The following is a 21796-nucleotide window of genomic DNA, read 5'->3' as shown; positions in this document are numbered from 1 at the left end:
TCTTAATCCCAAAGCCTTCCATCTTTTCCTCAGACAAGAGAGAAGGAGGGAGAAAACAAAAGGTTGAATCCTTTCATAAACATTTGGTGTCAGATCTCCTGTAGGGATCTCATACAGCTCTGCCTTCGTTATGGTGCTGGAGCAGCAGAAGTCACCTTAGGTTCACGTTAAGCAAACGGTGGGACTGGGAGCCAGAGCCCAGAAGGCTCCGGATACTGTTCCATGAAGCACTTGTACTGTCAGGCACAGTCCAATGTATCAACAGAGCATCTGATTCATCCCAAGTTAGAAGGCTCCTTGACTCATCTCTGTTGCTATTTATGGACGTCAGCAGCAGTGATAGAGGTGTCAGGAGAATTCATAAATAGCAGGGCAGTATTAAGAGGCTCCCAACCGCCCCGGATGTACCGTGGGGGCCCCTATGCAACATTGAGGAGGGCTCCTGACATCAGCCTCTCACGTAGGCAAGACTTTGAATAAACTTGAGCTGATACTTGAAAGAGTCACAGCTGATTTTATGAGACGAGGTCTTAAAATGCTTTGTCCACCCTCAGCCTCCTCAGCAAGGCAGAAAGCCACCACCAACTCGTAAAGTCCTTCCGTGTCACCAACTTGATGGTGATGTGTCTGGAAGCACAATTCTACTTCCATGCCCGCATGTACATTTATATATTTTACTTTAAGGAGATATTCTAACATGAACAGGCATTTCATATAAGTCTACTGTGTATGGCAACGTTGAAACCAAGCAGGAGCCACAGGGAAGAGAAGACAGCATGTCTGCTAATCGGTATCCTGTTTATATTTCTTTTGTCAAGTCTAAGCACATTTTTGTTTTCATCAACGTTTCTCTTCACTAAACCCATCAATACCTCTCAAGAGAGGTTAATGTGAGTGCATTTCACCTGAACTTGTAAATACCATATGCCTTGAATTTTAGCAAGAACAGTCTTTATCAGTGCCTTCCTTAGGTGACAATTATAATCAATCTATGGGAGTCTAACAAAAAGGAGCAAACTATTATCTTTTACATTGCAAATAGAACCCTATAACTTCTACCGAGTTGTTAGAGTCTAGTCTCTGTTTGGGCTCTGTAGACAAAATGAGGAGAATGTACTAGATCAGGGTCACTAAACTACGGCCTCTAGGCTAAATGTGGCCCACTGTTTTTATAAATAAAGTTTTATGGAACACAGCCACCTCCATGCATTCATATACTGTGTATGGCTGCTTTGGCACTATAATGGCAAGAGTTAGATAGTTGCAACAAAGCTTAAATGGGCTGCAAAGCGAAAATGTTTACCATTTGGCCCTTTACAGATCCTTGGCCTAATCTCCTGCCATTGTCCATGCTAGAGGTCTCTCTGTGGGCCCAGCTAGCTCGATCTACTCTACCTAAATCTAGTTTGCCTCCAACCAAGGCCCATGGGTGTGGGTTTGAGGTCATATTTAAGGACAAACTTCAGGTCTGTGAGAGAATCCCAAAGCTTTAGGGAGGGGCAGAAGGTGAGAGAAGACAGCATGATCTGGAGGAAATATAACAGCATTAAGAATAAGAATCTGAGTTTTTCCACCAATGCTGACCCTGAATATCACCCATCATTATATGCCTTCTTTTTTCTCTTGTGAATGTAATAACAATCTTTGTATCTGTGGATACCTGGGCAGAAAAGGAGTTCCCATAATGACGTCATTTGGTTTGATAAAAAAAATTAGTTAATTAATGAAGTTCTTCCAGGGAAGTTTGGAGCTGAGATTACCATCCTAAACCACAGGATAGCTGCTATGAAACCCTGTTAAACAATAAAAGTGACTTAACAATGCCCTGGATGTCCATGACCACATCCCAGCTTTGTAATGGGCACCTTCTGTGACCCTGATGTCCCTAATTGCCTCAGTCTTTTCCCTGAGCAAAACCCCTCTAGGACTCCTGTAAGATGTTGCTATGATCCCACCTGCTTTCCTGGCTCCCTAAGATAGCGGGCCCCTGGGTAACACACTGCACACAGAAATTGTTACATCCAGCTTACATGGCACCCCAAGAGTTTACCTAGGCAATATTTACTAGGCACCTCCCACGGGCCAGGCACTGTAGGAAGTGCTTAATAAGAATCACCTCATTTAATCAGCGTAACAGCCCTATGAGGTAGAATCTATTATCATTCCCATTTTACAGATAAGAAAAGTGAGTTTAGACAGACTGAGCAATTCTTCCAAAGCCACTAGAAAGTCTAGTAAGTGGCAGAATGAGGATTTAATTTGGTCTCTCTGATAGCAAAGCCACTGCTATAAACTACCATAGCTAGACCATAGAACTAAAGTACTATACCATAGAACTTATAGTATCCAGTGGCTTCTTGGCTTCTCAATGACCTCTGCTCAGATCCAACCCCAGGCTTCTGTAATGCTTGATCCTGCTGCCCAGTCTAGCTCTTCAGTTTTTGAAGTGACTCAGAGACTCCACCATGACAGTATCTTGCCCATTTCTCTATGTGCCCTCCTAACCTTCATCAACCAAAGGGTTTCTGCTGTGCTAGCCAGAAGAAGCACATTTGTTCCACAGCCTACAAAACTGGAGAAGCCAGCCAACCCTCATGCCACCAAGCTGCAGTCTTACAGCAGAGTGAAATCTGAAGTCAGATATACTTGCCTGGAATCCTGGCTCCACCTATGTGAAATTCGGTCTGTGATTTACTTTCTCTACGTCTCAGTGTTCACATCCGAAAAATGGGAGATTTAATACTATTTCACAAAGCTGCTATGGAAATTGATTGAAATTATTCATGAAAATAATCCCATACGTTGTCTGGGACACAGCGAGTGAACAGATAGCTTCATTACTATGAATATTACCAGTTCCTAATATTGATTTAAACCCCACAGAGATTATGACTCTTTATTTCAAAAAGATCTTCAGGGATTTTTGGAACTAAGTACTTAAAAGTAAATTGTTGGCATCTATATCAAGTGAGCTAAATTGCTGAACAGAATATTACATCAAGTTGTTTAAAGACATTAGCATCCTTGTGAAAATTTGGCCTCTTAGCTATTTTCCTTGCTGTCTGGAGAAATGGGGGTAACTGAAGGCCTCTAGGAGCTTCAGGAAAGAGAAGAATAGAATTGTAAAGAGGACACAAAGAATGGAATGGAACAGGGAACCGCCTGACACTCAGTTCTGCCAAAGGCCATCCTCAAACGTCAAGTGTTAATAATATGATTGAATATTCCTTGAAAGCAGAATCTTGTCTTATTAGTTTTCTATCTCCTTAATAGTTAAAAAAGTACCTGAAGCCTGACATATCATTGAATGAAAGAATCAATAACTAAATGAATGAATGAGTCAATGATTTTTTAAAATCAATGATAGGTCAATAATGTTTTTAAAATGCTTTTTTGGTTTCTAGAAATTTACTGCAAAAGTGTGAAAGTATGTATATGAAGAAGCCTAAGTTTACTGTTACATGACTTTCACAATTTTAGAGTTGGAAGTCCCCAACTTCCCTCCTCCCTTCTCTGCCAATCAACCCGCTGTCAGCTGTGAGGCAGAGTGGTTGCAGCCAAGGTTAGTAGGTGGGGTCAGCTGAGCCGAATAGACTCTCAAATTCTGGGGTTAGCTTCCTGGTGTAGCCACAGAAAGACAGATCTGCATGCCACCTTGGTTGTGGGTCCTAGTGCTCAAAGAGTTAGTGGCTTTGAAGTAACAGTGGGGACACACGTCAGTTGAGTCTCAGCAGACAAAAGTTGACAAAACCACCAAAGCCGGTAAAAGGACATGTAATAAATATATCTTGGGCGCTCGCTATGGGCTAGGATATGAGCTGGTTGCTTCTTAGAGTATATAGACTCTGACAACTGCCTCAATTCAAATCCTGGCTCTGCACCTTTAGGGTTGTTTGACTTCAGGTAAGTTTCTTAGCTTGTCTGGCCCTCAGTCCCTTCGTTTGTAAAATGAGATAATAACAAACTCTACCTCATGCTGTTGTGATACGAATAAAAAATAAGCTAATGTATATTGAAAGTACTTAGATAGGAAGTACATAGTAAGTGCAAAATTAAGACTGTGATGATGATGTGATGGTGGTGATGAAATCTTTCGATCCTCCTAACAGCTCTACAAGTTAGATTGTAGTTGCCCACTGTATCAAACAAGTGAATCATGGACTCATGACTTAGCAGCCTCTACTAAAGGAAGTGGTTCCAAGCTGTCCCTGGAGAAGGAGTGACCATTTTCTGTGTCACCTAAGCCAACCTCCCCATAACTATAGCCAACAGAAGAAGGCTGGTTAAGGTTACATCTACCTACGGGATAATTTGATAGGAAAGTCTCTGAACATACAGGAACTATGGTAACTAGTGAGGTCCAACTATGGTAACATACAGGAACTATGGTAACTAGTGAGGTCCAACTATGGTAACTAGTGAGGTCCGTTCCCTGAGTGAGAAAAAGGGTGGGGGGAAGTAGGGAAGCTGGCAGCCGCAGGAACAAAACTGGAAACCTTGTAAAGCTGAGAGCAGTCAGGTGAGGTCATAAGCGAGGTGACTTGACGAGTGAATGGATGGTACAAACATTTTATAAAACTGGCAAAATGGGGAAAACATTTACAGAGTAGACTGGACAAAGTTTCTCATTATGGCCACAAAAGTAACAGAAACAGGTGCAAAAAGCCAAACCACAAAGTGCTGAGGCTGGGGGCTGACAAGATGACTTGGATCCTGCACAACCTACCTGTTCCAGGCTTCATGAAATTCTGCTTTTTAGATTTTTTTTTTTTAAATCAGAGGATTTCTGTCTCCCTTACCTCCATATGAATTTCTATAGTAAAACTCCATTACAAAGAAGGTCTGAGTAGATCTCCATTCTTTAAAGCTAAAAAGCCTAACCAATGCATTCATCTCACAGATGAGGTAATGAAGCTTCCCAAAAGGACAGCAGATTACATAAAGTGGTAAAGCCAGATCTGAAGACCACCTTCCAACTAAATGCAGTGTTTCCTTCCACTACACCCCAGTTCCCACTCTACAGGAATGGGGGGGGCAGCCAGCAAGATGGAATAGCTGATCAATTGAAATGGCTAATGGATTCACACGTACCTGCACCTAATGAATGTCGACAAGAGATGCACAACCAAACCATGGTGCCAGATAGAGGAGGTTTGCAAGTCAACTCTCCCTCAGTACTTGGAATAGCCCTCAAACGGACCCTGGCATCTCCAGTCTGTCGCACATCAGACAGTCAGAGACAACCCAAGAACAAAGGGGTTTTGTTTTTAGGGGTCTTGCTATTTTAGGAACTGCCCACCCATTTTCCTCATGGAAGGCCAAGAACACAAAGATGGCTTTGGTAGGTGGACAGTATGGCCAATAGGTCAATCTAGTCCCATGATGGATGGCTTGAGTTCCTAGATAAGCTCCTTGGACTGAATTAGGACCTGTCTTTCTGTACCTTCCAAAGGTACAGAAAAAGTGATTCTGATGAATGAATTTGCTAACAAATTTTTTGTAACAGATTTGTTGAAGGTAAAAGGTACCGAAAGAAAAAGCATCTAGCCCTCTCTCCTATGCCCACGTACACCTAATAAGTACCAGACAGTCTTGGTGGCACATAGCAATGAACATGCTTAGAACTGCTCTTCTCTGCCCTAGAAATGGCTGAGCTTTAGGAGTGAAATGAAGACAGCTTGAAGCAAGTAACATGTGACGCTTCGGCAGCGGAACTGAACTTGAGTAAGGATGCTCAAGTAAGAGCAAGGATGGGTCCTGGGGCACAAAGTTGTCTGCAGTTCTGGAAGCACAATCTTAGGGTCCTCCATACGTGTGTTCTGTGGGCTTTGCACTAACTCAGCCCCAAGTGTGACCTCCCCAGAATGGAACATCCTGAACCTTGTTTCCTACATTTTTTCTCCCCAAAGAACACTATGCGCCATGGGCTCACCTGGGGCTCCCAGCAATGAGGAGCCTGGGGACCCCTGAGGAGCCAGCAGTTGGAGGCCACAGGAACCTGCAGACACTGGCCAATGGGCTCCACACAGCCGGGGCTAGTGGTCCTGCGTAGCACCCAGGATTCATTGATGGGTTATCTTCATAAAACTCTCAGAGGGATAGACAAATGCTCAAAGATTATTTTTTTCCTCAATTGTGAACTGTGCCTAAGAAGGCTGAACTACAAAAAATATTATCATCTACCAATGGGAGGTATCACTAATATATATATAACATATATTAGTTATCACTAATATATATACATATATATCAAACTGAAGCATTTTTGAAAGGCTACTTGCCGTGAAAAATATACTTAACCAGGGCTTCCCTGGTGGCGCAGTGGTTGAGAGTCTGCCTGCCGATGCAGGGGACATGGGTTCATGCCCCGGTCCGGGAAGATCCCACATGCTGCGGAGCGGCTGGGCCTGTGAGCCATGGCCGCTAAGCCTGCGCGTCCGGAGCCTGTGCTCCGCAACCGGAGAGGCCACAACAGTGAGAGGCCCGCGTACCGCAAAAAATATATATATAATATATATATACACTTAACCAACCCATATGCATATAGGAAGTCTATTAACACTGCCATCTTTAATTACAATGATGAAATAAGTAGATAATCCATTAAAATTATATTATGCACCATTAAATTCTTTTGTGTACTTTAAAAAGAAAAATGTAGATCACATGGTAAATTAGCAAAAGGACAATATGGAAATTTAAATCCACACAGAGTCTGACCATCTAATGTAAAGTCATATTAAAACTTGACCTTCAATGGAGTAAAAAATCTGCTTATAACTGAAGAATTCCTTGACTTCTGGTTTAAGCTCACATAGCAATTTTCATTTGATGATTTTGCTTTCACTTGTTCGAGAGTTTGCAAAAGAGAATCCTTGTGTACTTTTGTAGTTTTAAACGTCAATTATCTTGCAAAATTCGAAATAAATCTCTTCAGCCACATCTGAATCATGCAGGAGGTTAAAATACATCATGTGACCCTCAAAGCAGTAATATAAGATTTCAGGAAGGAAATCCAATTATTCTATGTAAGGAAGAAATAGTACTTCTTTGGAAAAAATAATTCAAAAATTTTAGGATGTGATTGAAAAATAAGAAAAGCAAAAGGTTTTTTAAAGTTTTAAATTGCCAAGTTCCTAGCTGAGGTATTGGTTTTCTGTAAGCCCACGATTTTGCTGATGGTATGTATATACTGGGCACAGTGTAAGAGAGAACTTACCAATTTTCATCCATACAATGTCAAAAGGATACAAAAAAAGGGTTTTCCTCTATATCTCATTCTCTCATTACTTATATTGACACTTTGTGTGTAAATAAAACACAGTGAATGCAAAATATAAAAACAAACAGCCGTCTCTGCCCTGAGGCTATATGGATGAGAAAAGTGTAAATACAAAATGAAAGAAATGTAAACTTTAAGGTGTTCACAGAACCATTAATTCCCTCTGCACATACTAGAAATATTTCGGATTATTAGTTAAGCTTTTAAATATACATTTTCTTAACAAAAGAGAAATGGTTGGGTATATTCATGTTTTTTTGTTTTTGTTTTTTTAATATTCATGTTTTGATAACCTTAAGTTTTCTCTTTTTTGAATTATGCTATTTGGATCCAACTAAAAACTGCATCAGTATTGATTGTTATAGTTAATGAAAAATAGCCCTGCTATTGTTATTTCATAACTAACAGGGTTTGGGTAATAAGACTTCATTTAAGTGCATTTCGCTGCCCAATACTGTTACTAGTCAAAGGATTTTGCTATCTTCTAACATTTATAATGTTGTCATTCCAGATGACTCAAATGGCTTCCTACCTACTTCCAAAAGATATGGCATAAAGTGTATCAGATAAAGTCTACCAATCCCTGAGTCTCTTAAGAAGAAACCATCAGAGACTCTGGGAACGACATCTTCAAACAGGATACCTTCAGGCTTGATTTCTAAGTTGAGGGCAGATACAAAATTTCAAACTTTGAAACTGTTTCTAGAATAGAATGTAAAGGATAGGAGAGACAGTGTCTGAGGGTGGATGCACTAGGAATGGAGGTAGGCGGGATGGCAAGAGAGGCGGCAGGAGGCTCCACTGACCACACCATCTTGGCAAGGATGGGAGGGAGTACTTATATTTTCAGTTCACCTCGGGGGCCCTGTGCTCCTGCAGAAGCCACAGGCTTTCCTGAATTTTTCATGGAGATGTGGACCCATCCACATCCAAGAGGGCAAGCCAGCGACAAATACCAGACTTGCCCACCCTTACCCTTTACTCAAGCCCTTTGAACCTCTGCCTCCTCCAGCTTAGTTGAAAATAACATAGAATAAACTAAAGTCAAGCTGAAGGAGTAATCTCTCCCATGTTATTTGGAAAACTGAACATCATAGTTGGTCTGCCATGGGTAACCAGTAGCATATGAAGGAAAGAGTCCCAGGTTTAAGGCTGACTTTTGTTCTCCTTCCAGTTCAGTGTCCACTTCCCATTAATTCCTGCCCAGCGGGGCTCAACAAAAAGCATTAGCAATGTAGGGCTTCTTGTAAGGGTTATTACGTTTTGGGGACACCATCTATTTCCTCACGTTCTTTGGCATCCCTGATCAGCCCCCCATCCCCACAAACAGGCACACACATACACATGCATACACACACACTTCTCTGGAGAATCTATTGGAGCACCTCATTCTGAGCATAGAAGATGGGGTCCTTGCTACACTGAAGATATCATGTAGCAACTAGGACAATCTTTGGACTGTCCTCCCACAGATGCTCACACCACTTCCCCAACCCCCACTAAACACACCTTCTGACACCTCGCCTGCCTTAACCTCTTACACTCAGGGTCTTTCTTTCAGACACAGCCACTCCCAACTTTAGTTCCTGGGAATCTCTTTACAGTTCTCTTTACCCTAAACATTTTTGTGGTGTTACAAAGACTGGACCTTTGAAATGGTCTTGGACCAGAAGAAAACAAAAACTATCCATCACAATAACCGCCTCCCACATTGATGGGAGGATGCGGATAGCTGGTGGAAAGTCCACCATTGTACCCTTCTTTCCAATCAGACCACATGATAAAGACAAAAACAATGTGACCCCTGCATCTGTCACCCCAAGCGATGCCAGGGCTGATTCTGCAGGTCTGCCCGATCTCACCACAATCTGGAAACTACAAGCTACGTTGAAGAAGACAAGCTTCCCTGAGAGAAGAAACAGTGGTCTTTGACTAAGGATGTACAAGTACTCTAACCCTAATGTTATAAACCTCAATTAATTTGTAAATGTGAGGCACAGTAATCTGATTTACCTGCTCACTTTCTGGCATATCTGGACACTGAAGTTTTTCTATTTGCTATTCAAGGACTCTTTTCTCAACCACATAGTTTAAACAAAGTAGAGCAGCTGTGCATACGCAGGCAATCTATCAAGTCAGTTATTCATGGAGACACTGGCTGAGGAAGAAATAGAAGGCTTGCAGTCTGAGATTTTATCAGAGATTTTATAGGGATATTTTCCATGCCAAATATTTAGATAATGAAAAATTTAATACATCTAAAATGTGCTCAGTTTTCCCCAATCTAATACACAAAACTAAACAGCACATAGTGATGGTACCAGAGTAATAGATTAATTAAAGTTTAGATCAAGACCTCGTTTGGTACTCTGTTGAATTTCCTAACAGTGAAAGAGCCCATCCCCCCCCCCATACATATAGTCCGCAGATAATCAGTCAAGTCTCAACCTGCTTTCAAGCTACCCCAGGAGCAGGTGATGTACCGATTTTACTAATAAAAATACCAAGTGAATCAGGCATGTTCCATTTCCGCTGGGAAATGCATTCATTTATTCCACAAATAATTCTAATTAAGCATTAACTATGTGAATGCATTATTCTAGGTGTTGAAGATACACCAATGAGCAAAACAATGCCAAACAAAACCCCTGCCTGCCACTGTAGCACTTACTTTCTAGTGAGATTCTAAAACACAAGTTCCTAGAATTTTAGGAAAAATTCTCTAATTTTCAGAAGGGATATCTTAGAAGCGATGCTGATGGTGATGTTTCTGAGATGGGCTAGAGAGAAAGGCAAGTATCCATTGGCACACCCTTTATTGTAAGAGGAGAGAAAGCCAGGACTGATTTTTCTCCCATCTGGGAGAAGAGGGCTCAGTAGCAGCGAGCAGCTTGGCAACTCAGTCCCTCAGCAAACATTTATGGAGAAACTGTTATAAGATATTCTGATCTAATTGAATAATTCCTTTCTAAGACAATCCACTACCCCCATCTGACACCGTCTCTGGTTTGTAGAAGTCACTCCCCATCTAGGCATGTTCTTAGAACAGTCGGGTAATGATGGTACAGAAGTAACTGCAATTTTTACTTACACCACAGGTGGAGATGTTTCCCATAAATGGGAAATGTACGTATTAACAAGATCAACGATCAGACTGTGGAGCTGGGTCCTACAGAGCTCTGTCTACGGCACCCAGACTCTTAATGTCTAGGAAGTACAAGCCATAGCCTGAGAGGCTACAGTTGTGCTGCTCTTACCATGACTGAGATGTGGAGGATTCTCAGCTCCTCTTCTGCCGACTCACGCTGGGGTTCTTCGGTTGGGTCTTGTCCAGGGAGGCTTGGGGCACCGTCTTGGTGGTGGATGTGAAAAAGTAGAGTGCCATTCTCCAGCCACTGCTGCCTCCAGCGCACCAGAGGGATGTCCTCCGTGTTCCCTGAGATCTCTAGAGGACAAACACCAAAGGCATAGGTCAGAATTCCAACTGGACCAGTCCGAATCTCCTTTTCGTCTCCTTCTTAGACATCGGTACCAATTAGCCAGTGTCAGATGAAGACAACAAAGGGTTTCTAACTATAGTTAAGTCAGGCTTACTGCTGCTCCAAATCTCAAGAAAGGGAAGAGGCCCTGAGAAGAAGAGAATTATCCCCCCATCAGTCTTTGCACCATAAACTAGTGGCCCAGCCTCTCACCCACTGAGAAAAATACAAAGGTAAAAACTCAAGTTCTTCCCCATATTTCTATGATCAATAGCATCCTTTACTTAGTACAGTTTGAATACCCTGATGACCTCTTGAGGTAAATAGAAGATTCTTTGCCTCTTGTAAATTTGAAAGTGTGTGTTCCCTAGAAATTACTTGGAGACGCCAGTGCGTCTGCCAAGGAGAGAGTTGGTAATTACTGTGCAGGGAACTGGCACTTACAGGAGAGTCCTGGGAGGTTACTGCAGAGCCACTGGAGCTGACAGGTTATTTCTAAAACCACCGTCATGTGCTGCATAGTCCACTGGAGATGTCTGATGCTTGCTTTGGCAGGAGTAATGTTTTAATTCCCTTTAATATTCCTCTTCATTTTTGCGGAGCAAAGGTGGTATACATGAGAGGGCTGTGAAGAAGCAGGCCTTACCACAGACATACGCACTCACCTGCTTTCAGGCACTGAAATATCATCAGCAAATAAATAACAATATACCAAAACCCACTATGTACTTCATACTGTAGGTGTTAAGCGGTGCTGCAGAAGCATACTGTTATGTGTCCCTTTCTCTAATATTCCTAAGCAATATCAGATCGAAGCTTTGAGACATCCCACAACAGAAAGAACCTGATTAATCCAGCTTTCTTGAGCTTCATGTGGCCCTAAGATCATTTTTTCCTTAACAGCTATTATCATCCTCGGAAACTCATATTCTGCTGAACATACTTTGGCAGAGCATGGCTTTGTCAAATTTCATCTTTTTTTGAAAGGCATGGCTTCTTCTCCCAAAATTTATCACCTTTGACTAAACAATTCGATACACGGAAAGAAGATATAGTAAGATCTGTTTAGAATAGTATTCTCATCAAGTTACCGCAATCATAAAGAGGAAAGCAATTTTAAATATTTATACAGTTTATACATATCTTTCATTCTTTGTGGGAGTGTACAAATGATGTTCTGCTGTATTTATTTACTTATGTAGTTATTCATTAATTTATTTAACAGACACACATTGGGCATGTATTATGTACGCACCAGGCACTGTTCTAGGCACTGAGAGACTAATCTAAATGAGGCTCTCAACAAGTTCTCCAAAGCCACCCACTGTGAATGAATGTGTAAAGTGTTACACCACGTGCATAAAAGTTTTGTGGAAACAGAAGAAGGAAGGAGTAATCTTGCTCGGGTAGAGGGTGGAAGATGGGAGGAGAGTAGCATTGCCAGAAGCAGAAGATCCTATAGTTTTGGGCCTTGAAGTGTGAGTGGACTTCCTATAATAGATAGCGAAGTGGGGAACGGACATTCAGACATTGATAGAAGAATACGTAGGAGGAGGAGGAAGATGAAGAATACTGGCTGGTCCTCTCAGGGAAGGTCAGTGAGAAGGATTCATGAGCCACAGGTCATCAGCCTATGATGATTCCCTAGCTCATCCTACCATCCTACCTCTCCTCCAGGGAGGAGAATAAATTTTGGAGTGTGCAGGAGGATGAGGGTGCAGCAAAAACAAGGTGCTCAGGGTCCCCTTCATCCTTAGCTTCTCTCCCTAATTGCCTGAAGGACTTAGTCATCCTGTTGGGTTGGTAAGCTGTTCATGCTCTGGAAGTGACCGGCATGAGCATCTAGGAAGCTGCAGTGGGCAGAGGGTATGCAAAAGGCTCCCCTGCAGCCTGGTCCTGGTTTTCCCCAGGCACAGCTCCATTTGTTAAGTGAGGCAGTGACAAAAGCTTCCCAAGTTCATCTTTCCTCTAAGGGGTCTTTACAGACTTCCAGGTGAACAGAAACCCTTCGGCGCACCTCCAAGGGTGCCTGCATAGACCCGCGGCTGCCGCATGACACTTCATCACAAGTCCTGCGATCACAAACCCCGCTCGACAGCACTCACTCTTTCTAACCACTCATCAAGGCTCCACATCAAAGCACTGGGAAGATTCTTCCTGGGAAACACACCCTTCTCTCCCAAGTCCATTTCCTGACATTACAGTAGAAACCAAACTCCATCCCCTTCTCATCACAGACATAAAAATCACAAGCAGCGACAGCTCCTAATAGAGCACCTAATGGCACAATTAAATCACCTAGAGCAACACACGTCCAGCCTCTTGCCTGCACCTGCTCTATTCCACACATGTCAGGTCCCACTTAAGCCCTTCCTGTAACTATTCAAGAGGAATCCAGCACCTCATACCTCTAAAGCACTCAACAAACTGGCTCTCTGTTTCCCAGGAGACCCTCATCGAGGAGGTCAGGCTCATTACCCCTGTTTTAACTGTGGAAGCAGAGACAAGTAAATACCCAGACCAAAGTCACCCCAGCCTGACACAGAACAGGGACTAAGACAGATGAATGAATTTCTATCAGATCCCCTCCACCTCCAACACAGGCATCAGAGGACATGACCTTCGAACATCCATAAAGAGAGGAAGCAACTGAAAGCCCATGGGGTCTTTCAGGAATTTTTGTGCCACAGTATTTAAATTTTTTGCACAAAGCCTTAGTATTCCATGAGTTCTTTTACAACTGAAATATAATTCACATACCATAAAATTCACCCCTTCAATATATACAATTCAGTGGTTTTTAGTATATTCACAAAGTTGTGCAACCATCACCATTCTAATTCCAGAACCTTTTAATCAGCCCCAGAAGAAACCCTGTACCCACTGGCAGCCAGGACTGTTTCTGAGAAGGAAGGACGCCTGCTCCAAGGTTCTAGGAGTGATGGTACCAAGGAAAGAACGGGTGCAGTGGGGGTATGGGGAGGTGGGCTGAGAGCACAGAATCTCTAGCCTTGGCTTCCAGCCCAGCCCTCTGAACCTATCTATGGGTTATTCATGGCAAATTCCTTTGGAAAATGATATCCTGATTCTGCCTGGACCAGAATCATCATAGAGGGGAAAGGGTGAAGGAAGGAGGGTGCCATGCCTGCCAGTGAAGGTGTCTGTCGCTTTTTAGGTTGAAGATAATTACAGAATGATAGTTTCCTCCTTGGCTTTTTTCCCCTCTCCTGGCAAGATCTGACACAGGAGGGCTAAAATGCTAAACTAGGAACTTACTTACTTATGCTATATCTGGCCTGGGTCAACCAATGAAAAATCACACAGAGCACAGTAAATGTCTTGTGAATTTCATCGCAGTGGGGCTGAGATCAGAGCTTGGAACATCAGTGTAATCACGTTGGTCTGGATGTCAGCAGAATATCTCAAGAAGAATAAATGCTCAGAAATTGCTTTACCAATGCAAGCCTGACCTGGGACTCCCAAGGAGCAAATGTGGGAGGTGATCAAATAAGTTACTTTAGTCCAAGACCTCCTGAGGGCTGTGGACGAGGCTCAAACAGAGCCTTTGCCAGTGTACTGAATAAAACAAGTGCCAACAGGAGCCTGCACGGTCAGATCTCAATATACCACAGGTGGCACGAGCACCACAGCCATCACCACACTGTGGGGCTGAGATCTCCAGAAAGGTAAGGCTGCCCTTACTTTTAGCATTCCATTTGTCCCATTCTTACCCTCTGTTAACCTCACAGATCTCAGCACCTCCAAAATTCTGGAATGCCCGAAATTTACAGAAACCAGGATGCCATTCATTCTTTTTTTTAAAATATATGTTTTTTTCCCTTGTAATGAGAACTCTTTTTAAAAATAGTTATTTATTTACTTATTTTATATTTGGCTGCATCAGGTCTTAGTTGCGGCACACGGGATCGTCTTTGCGGCATGCAGGATCTTTCGCTGCAGTGCGCAGGCTCTTTGTTGCAGCGTGCTGGCTTCTCTCTAGTTGTGTCATGCAGGCTCCAGAGCATGTGGGCTCTGTAGTTGCAGCACACAGGCTCTCTAGTTGTGGCTCGCATGCTCAGTAGTTGTGGCACGGGCTTAGTTGCCCCGCTGCATGTGGGATCTTAGTTCCCCAACCAGGGATCGGACCTGCAACCCCTGCATTGCAAGGTGGATTCTTAACCACTGGACCACCAGGAAAGTCCCAGCCATTTATTCTTGAATACACAAAGATCCTTGGAGCACACTCTATTTGCCACATTTAGCAAGTTGTGCTACATGGTTTCTACTCTCAAGGAGCTTTTGGTCTAGTAAGAAAATGAAGACAGAGCCATGAATAAGTACTCTAAACCGTAATAGCACTGCTGGGTGAGAGGGTGGTACTTGGCTGGGCATATACCCTTGGAAAGGGATAAAATGGGAAGAAATGTTGGGGGTCAATTCGAGATGAAGAAAACAGTGTGTGTAACTGTGTAAAGGAACAGCAGGATGATGCGTGTTTGCAGAGTTGCGGGAGGTCTGGTTATGCTGCAGAGTGAGGATATGGAGAGGAGGAGTAGAGGACTGGGCTGAAAATCCAGATTGGTGTCAACTGTAAAAGTTGTGAATGCCAGTTTTAAGGAGTTCAGAGCTAATGGAAAGTCATCCGTGGTTTTATTAAGCAGAGGAATGAATAAAGCCATGAGTAGAAAGATGAAGAGGACCCAGAAAGAGTAGCAGATAGACTAGACTCAATCACAGTCCCAGTGTAACTCTGATCCTATATTCTGCAGGAAACACGATACTAAACTGGAACTCAGGAGACCTCAGTCTAGAGTAACCTTGAATGGAATGCCTGGCTTTGAATTTTCTCATCTGTATACGGAGGAGCTGTGTTGATGAATTTCAAGATCCTTTTGTAACTTGCCGTTCCACAATTCTAAATCCAAAGGGTGTGCTTCATGTGACCACCTAGAAAGGCAATGATTTCAATGTACCAAGCAGTGTCAAATCCTCGCTCCAGTCTAACCTGCACTCTACCTCTTCCCTCCCTCTGAGCACAGAGTGGACAGGTTAGAGATGATTCGATTAGAGTCTGTAGAGGCCAGGCCCATCTTCAGACTGGACCTCATGCTGATACAGATATGTGGATTCTAAGAAAGAAACCTTGGAACTTCTGGATGCAACAGAGAACCAGGAAGATGGAACCTTGGGCAGGGAAAGTCACACTGCAGAATAACCTGGGATGGGGAAAGGCAGAGAGGAGGAGAGTGAGATGAAATCACTTTTAAATTGGCCTTAGTCATTGTTCTGTTAGCTTGTGTGCTGTGAGCTTGCAGCACTGTCTTTTTGTGGGGTTAGCTTAGGACACCCAAAACTTGCTCCAAAAATCCCTGGTCCTTCTTTAGGCAACCCCGCATGCTGAGAGTCCCTGAACTGACCTGCTAAGACACATCATATCAGAATCAGAATTTCCCCAAAGGACAACTTCACTGAGGACCAGGTGCATGATGTCTTCTTTCAAAGAATCTGGCAATTGAAAGTCAAATGTGGATTTGAACTAGGGAAATTCTCAAAGATCCTTTAATTCATTAAAGAACTTAGAGTAGCTTAGGTTAGTCCTGGTATTCTGGGCCCCTTTCCCAAGCCTGGCAAGGCTGAGTTTCAAGCTAAATCCAGTTGTGTAGTAATGAGGTGGCCCAGGTGTTGAGGTCAAGTCGGAAGGAAGCATTAACTTGTCGATTCTTAGCCTCATGTTGAGGGTACCTGATGAACTGGCCCTTCAAGATTGAGGGTGACACCCCCTGATGGCCATTGCTGACTATTAGAAGACCCTGCTTAGATCAGGATTTTCAAACTCATTGTTAATCTTAAAAACCCTTCCTCCAAACCAAATCTAATATGGCTTCTGAGGGGGTTCCCCAGAGCAGAGTTAGAAAAGAACTGGATCAATTGGAAGACAAATAAAATGCACAGCCATGAAATTCCCTGCCATTAGGGGATTGGAGGAGGAATGTCTATGGGTTATTAGTTTTGCTTGATCATTTTTTCAATTCTATTAAGTGTGGTATTGTGAAAAGCCTCATATTCTTTATGAAATAATTACAAGGGAAAGGGAACATCTCTAAAAATAGAATCTAGTCACCCATCCACCCTATGCTATCTCAGCTGTCATTCTGAGTTTCCCTGTGCCACCAGGATTAAGTGCAGAACTTTAGTAGCGATAAGCTAATTATCCCAAACTAAGAATAACAAATGAGTCTTGTCCATCAGTGACTATCATTAAGGTGACCAAAGGTAGGCCTGTGATAGAATTACCCCCTTTTCTTCCATTCTTTTTTACTCCCCCCGCCCCCCGCCTCAAATCCCCATTTCAGAGTTTGAAAGATATTGATGGTAGGTCTAGTTTCCCACATGGTCTCATTATGGTCTTCCAACTAAAACTATTAAAAGTGGCATTAATTTTCAACACCTTTGTAAGAAAACAACCTGCTTAAGTCAGGGGTTAATAACAGTAGAGGATCACTAATTATCCTGTAAATCTTTACTCTGGTATCAAACGTGACCGAAGTCTTTAATGTCTCTGGAACAGCAGCCTCTAAAGACCCCAACTTGTTCCATAAATATAATGAAAGCCGTGCATTAGTGTCCTGGCCATCTGTGAAGAAAGATGAGGGACAGATGAAAATCAGACAAAGGAGAGGGATGCAGAGAGAAAGGACAAAGTCGGGAGAAGTGAGGACAGAAAACTAGGCAGAGAAACAAGGTCCCATAGGTTGAGTTGGCTGGGCCTCCACACCTCTTGCCATCTGGTATGGAGTTCTGGTGATGCAATCCCACATCACAGAATGATAGCCACATAAAATAAGGCACCCTGCGGACCCTGAAGTCCACCAGCTCACCAAAGGCTTGCCTGAAGTTTGTGCCTATGTAGGCGTGGCTAAGTGAAAAACCAAATGGGAGATAGTACGGCTAGGTAATTCTTTTGTGAAGATGTTCAGAATCCAACTGGAAATGGAACTCTCTTTGTGGTTCTTCTATTAAACTCACAGTCGGCCGTGGAGCTGCTACTTATCATCTCATTCGCACTCCTCTGCCCCACCACACACAACTATGTGAGCAAAAGCTTTATAGCAAAATGGCTTAAGATTTCAAGAATCTCTCACCCAACAGAAGAACAGGATGTTACTTTTCCAAGTAATTCAAACCTTTTTGATTTTCTAAGATTTGGAATAGAAATTTCCACTTGTGACCAGAAGGATAACTGAATTCCTATTTCCTCTGCTTGGTGACATTTCTTCTCAATGGCAAAAGGAAGAGAGCCTCAAATCATTCATGATCCAATAATAAGAAACAGAATGGCAGGTTAAAGAGAGCTTTGGATTGGGGTGGGAGGGCAGGAGAATGAGGCTGCTATAATTTCCCTGGAGCCCACTTTTCTCATCTTCAAATGATGGGACTAGAAGGTCTCTAAGAACCACTCACCCTGCTCTAACCATGGTATTCAGTGACACTGGCTCTAGTTAGACTCCAAATCAGGTACAGTCTAAGTTTCTGCATGCCAATTGGATAAAAGTCTCTGGAAGATTTTTCCAGATCAGACTTTCCTCTTGGACTCTGGGATGCTTCCAGCTTAGTTCAGCCTGCCAACTTATAGATTGGCTGTATTGCAACTCATGATAGTGACCTATGGAAACTCCAATCAGCAGTCCCCAATAAGAAAAAATCAAGATGTCTGCAAAGGGTCTCCGATGAGTTTTTACTCTATGTGTTTATGTGAACAAGGTAGTCTAAGAAAATTTCACCTGATTTCTCTCTGCAGCCCCACAAATATCCCTCTATAGAGCTATATTCTAAAAAATCAGAAATGTCAGCTTCCTTTAAAGCTGCTTACCCACCCACTTCTCTGTCTTCTGAAGAGGTTTACAATGGACTGAAATAAACTGATACCAAAAGCAGGAGTGATGAGAGAAAGAAATAACGACTCGTATAGTCCACAGTATGTTGTCTCTGGTGGTGGGTGGGGGAGGGGCAGTGGAAAGCGGACGGTGGTTTTGTAAATCAGACTTGATGAAAAGCAGCGAAGCATTCTACGGATGCTGCTGGAAGTAGGTCACTCTGTGCTACTCTGTGCTGGCATGAATAGCAATGGAGCAACTCTGCGCACATTCTATTTACCTAGCCATGGAGATGAAAACATTCCTGTGGGGTGAAAATGCAGCCAAAACATTCTGACACAACCAGAGAGATGAGACGTTCAAATGGCTTATGATTTTATCCAGAATGGTTTGCTTGTTCCTACAACAGTTTTTCTCTGAATCTTTTCAAACCTCTGCAAAGAGTTTATCCACATGATACTCATTAAAGTCTCATTTGAAAGGGAAAAAAAGCCCAAAGCTCTTTGAAAAAGGCAGGGTTATCTGAGCTACAGATGTACGAAGAAGATTTTTAAATATATCTAATTCTATTCTCCACTGCCATCTGACTGACCTTTGTAAATTCAGATAACAGCACATACTTAACAAAATCTGACATCAAGTAAGATATGTAATAGTATTTAAACTCGGTAAAGTTAAAATATGTATTTACGGATCATTTCATACATTGTAACGAGAATAAGTCATTTTGAAGCCTGCGGTTTCACAACTGAAATTCTGATTTGAGCTTTGCAAGTCCTTGGGGGCCACTTCCCTGTAGTGTGGCGTTGGAAGCAAGATGGACACATGGGTCTGGGAAAACCAGGACACTGGTTGTAGGGTGATTGCAAGGAAACTGCCTAGTAGATCCAGTGAGAGCTCTGTTCATTCCGAGTCCTCTCTCGTACTCTAGTCTTTTATTAACAAAGAGTTTAGTATTTGCTATAATTCTCTGATCTCGAACAGTGAGGTCCCCTCACCGGTTCTCATCTTATAAAATGGATGGGAAAAGAAAATGATAATGACAAAATATCACCTATAAATGACTTCCAAAAGGAGACTAGCCCACTGCTTGCCCTAAACTGTCTTGATTCATCTCCATTTCTACTTAGTTCTCATCCACTTGTATTTCTCTTCCTATCATCTATGATTCAACTCAACAGTAATGATGTACATATGTGCTGGCCTCTGCTGAGAAGCCCTTTCAACATTCATGAACGAACTTAATCTTTAATGACCCTTGAATGTGGGTATTTATATTTCCATTTTACAAATAAGGAGCTCCAGAAAAGTCAAACTACTTGACCAAGTTCACCCAGTAAGTAAATACTAAAATTAGGGGGAAAAAATTCCTAGTTGTTTTGGCTTCAAGGTTATTGTTCTTTTCCACTGCTTCAATTCCCATTCTCTCATTTTGCACATCTCAACCCCAGGATAACAGAAGTAAAGTGCTTAGCAATATCCAGCATACAATGAATGCCAATCAATATCATTGTTATTATTAACACTGTGGGGTTTTTTTTGTTGTCATTATTAGTATCACTCACATAAATTCCAAAATTGAGCAATAATCTTTGACAGAGTTAAGCAAAGGGTAATTTTAACTGTCACAAGCTGCTTAAAAGTCTTCCTAAGTCCAGGAACCATTAAGAATCAGTTCACTTCCAGTGAGCAACCTGGCCAAGTCATATTTGTTTATCTCTCTAATGCTCCTTAACAAATTGAACATTCCTTAGACACCTCTGATGAAACCCCACTTAAACTATCTTTGCTTTAAGGTCTGGCCACAGGGGCTTTCACAGATGATGCCATGCTTTCCATGTTCACTCAAGGCTGGCTTGCAAGGCCAACTCGGCTGAGCTTGCTATAAGGCACTTAGCAAGACACTCAGTAATTAAAATGGGCACGTCATCCCAGATGGACATGGGACTGGCTGACACTGTGCAGGACCCTCTGGGGCTCCTGGGCACAAAATCCTTCCTGTGTCCCCCATTTCTTGATTACAGGAAATAGGCTTCATTCATCCTCCATGACCTTCCCGGAGTTCCAACTAGCAGGTTCAAACAGTTGCTAATTAGGGAAGGGAGAGGATGCAAAGACAAAGGAACAGTCAAAAGAAACAATAGTGCAGCCTTGGGGCAGGGGCCCGGTTGCCCCTCAAGGGATACACAGAACAATATCTTTAAGCTGTTTTGCAGGTAGTGGAAGCCCCACCAGGTGGGAAAAGGTAATGATAAGCTCCCCACAAGCACCTAGATCCCAGACCAGCTGGAACCAGAAGGTTGATGATGCTGACTCCCACTTACCTCACCACCAACCCATCAGAAGAATGTCCACGAGTTGATGACACCCTCTTTGAACCATTACTATAAAACTTCTCATTACTGCCTCCAGGTTGGGACACAGTTTTGAGGGTATTAGCCCACTGTGACCCCCTTTGCCTGGCAAAGCAATGAAGCTATTCTTTTCTACTTTACCCCAAACTCTGTCTCAGAGCATTAATTTGGTGTTGGGGTACAGAGGCCAGATTCGGCTTCATGATGACTGTGCTCAAGGAAGAGGGAAGGACCAAATAGAAATGGTGTTAAAAATAACAGCTGAGCTTCCTTCAGGGGTAAACTGAGTCCTTTTCTGCAGATTAATTTGTATAAGTGCTTGTTATCATAAACACCTAGAGATGCCACTCAAATGGAACCTTCCATTCTCACCTTCCCCCTGGTGGACAAAGCTTTCTGTCCCATTCCTACAGACCTGTGAGCTCACCTCGCTGACCGTGAGCTCAGCCTTCTTGCACACACGTAGGCGGGGATTCCGAAGCTGGGTGGCCAGTCATCTGTCTAGGTTCTTCTCTCTAAACCGCTTTCTCCTACAGGAAACGAGGGTCAGAGTAGCTTCTAAAGCCTCTTCTCATACTGAAATTCTCTGATTTTATCTTTTATCTTCCTACGATCTGCAATTACCATAGTGGGGGGCTGAACCTTAAGTTCCTACGAAGTGAAGCTGGGAAGTGGTAATAATCTTCCATGTCTCTGTTGTGTTATTCAGCCTGAGAAAGGGGAGTGGGAGGGAATTCTACAGACTGCAGCACATAGAAAATTCCTATTCTAATCACTGTGTTTCAACTTACAAAGACCTTTCTTATG

General features: G+C 42.7%; 1 protein-coding gene across 2 annotated transcripts in view; it reads right to left on the bottom strand.

Moving 5' to 3' along the window:
• ASTN1 (astrotactin 1) overlaps positions 1 to 21796 on the bottom strand; it is a 327557-nt gene that overhangs the window by 191253 nt on the left and 114508 nt on the right. For both annotated transcript variants that reach the window (XM_079935340.1, XM_079935341.1), the window contains exon 2: positions 10540 to 10727. In XM_079935340.1, the coding sequence (XP_079791466.1) occupies positions 10540 to 10727 (188 nt within the window). The remainder of the gene's footprint in view (positions 1 to 10539; positions 10728 to 21796) is intronic.

Source organism: Stenella coeruleoalba (assembly GCF_951394435.1).
Source record: "Stenella coeruleoalba genome assembly, chromosome: 1".
Lineage (NCBI taxonomy): Eukaryota > Metazoa > Chordata > Mammalia > Artiodactyla > Delphinidae > Stenella > Stenella coeruleoalba.
This window is presented reverse-complemented; position numbering and strand designations above follow the sequence as displayed.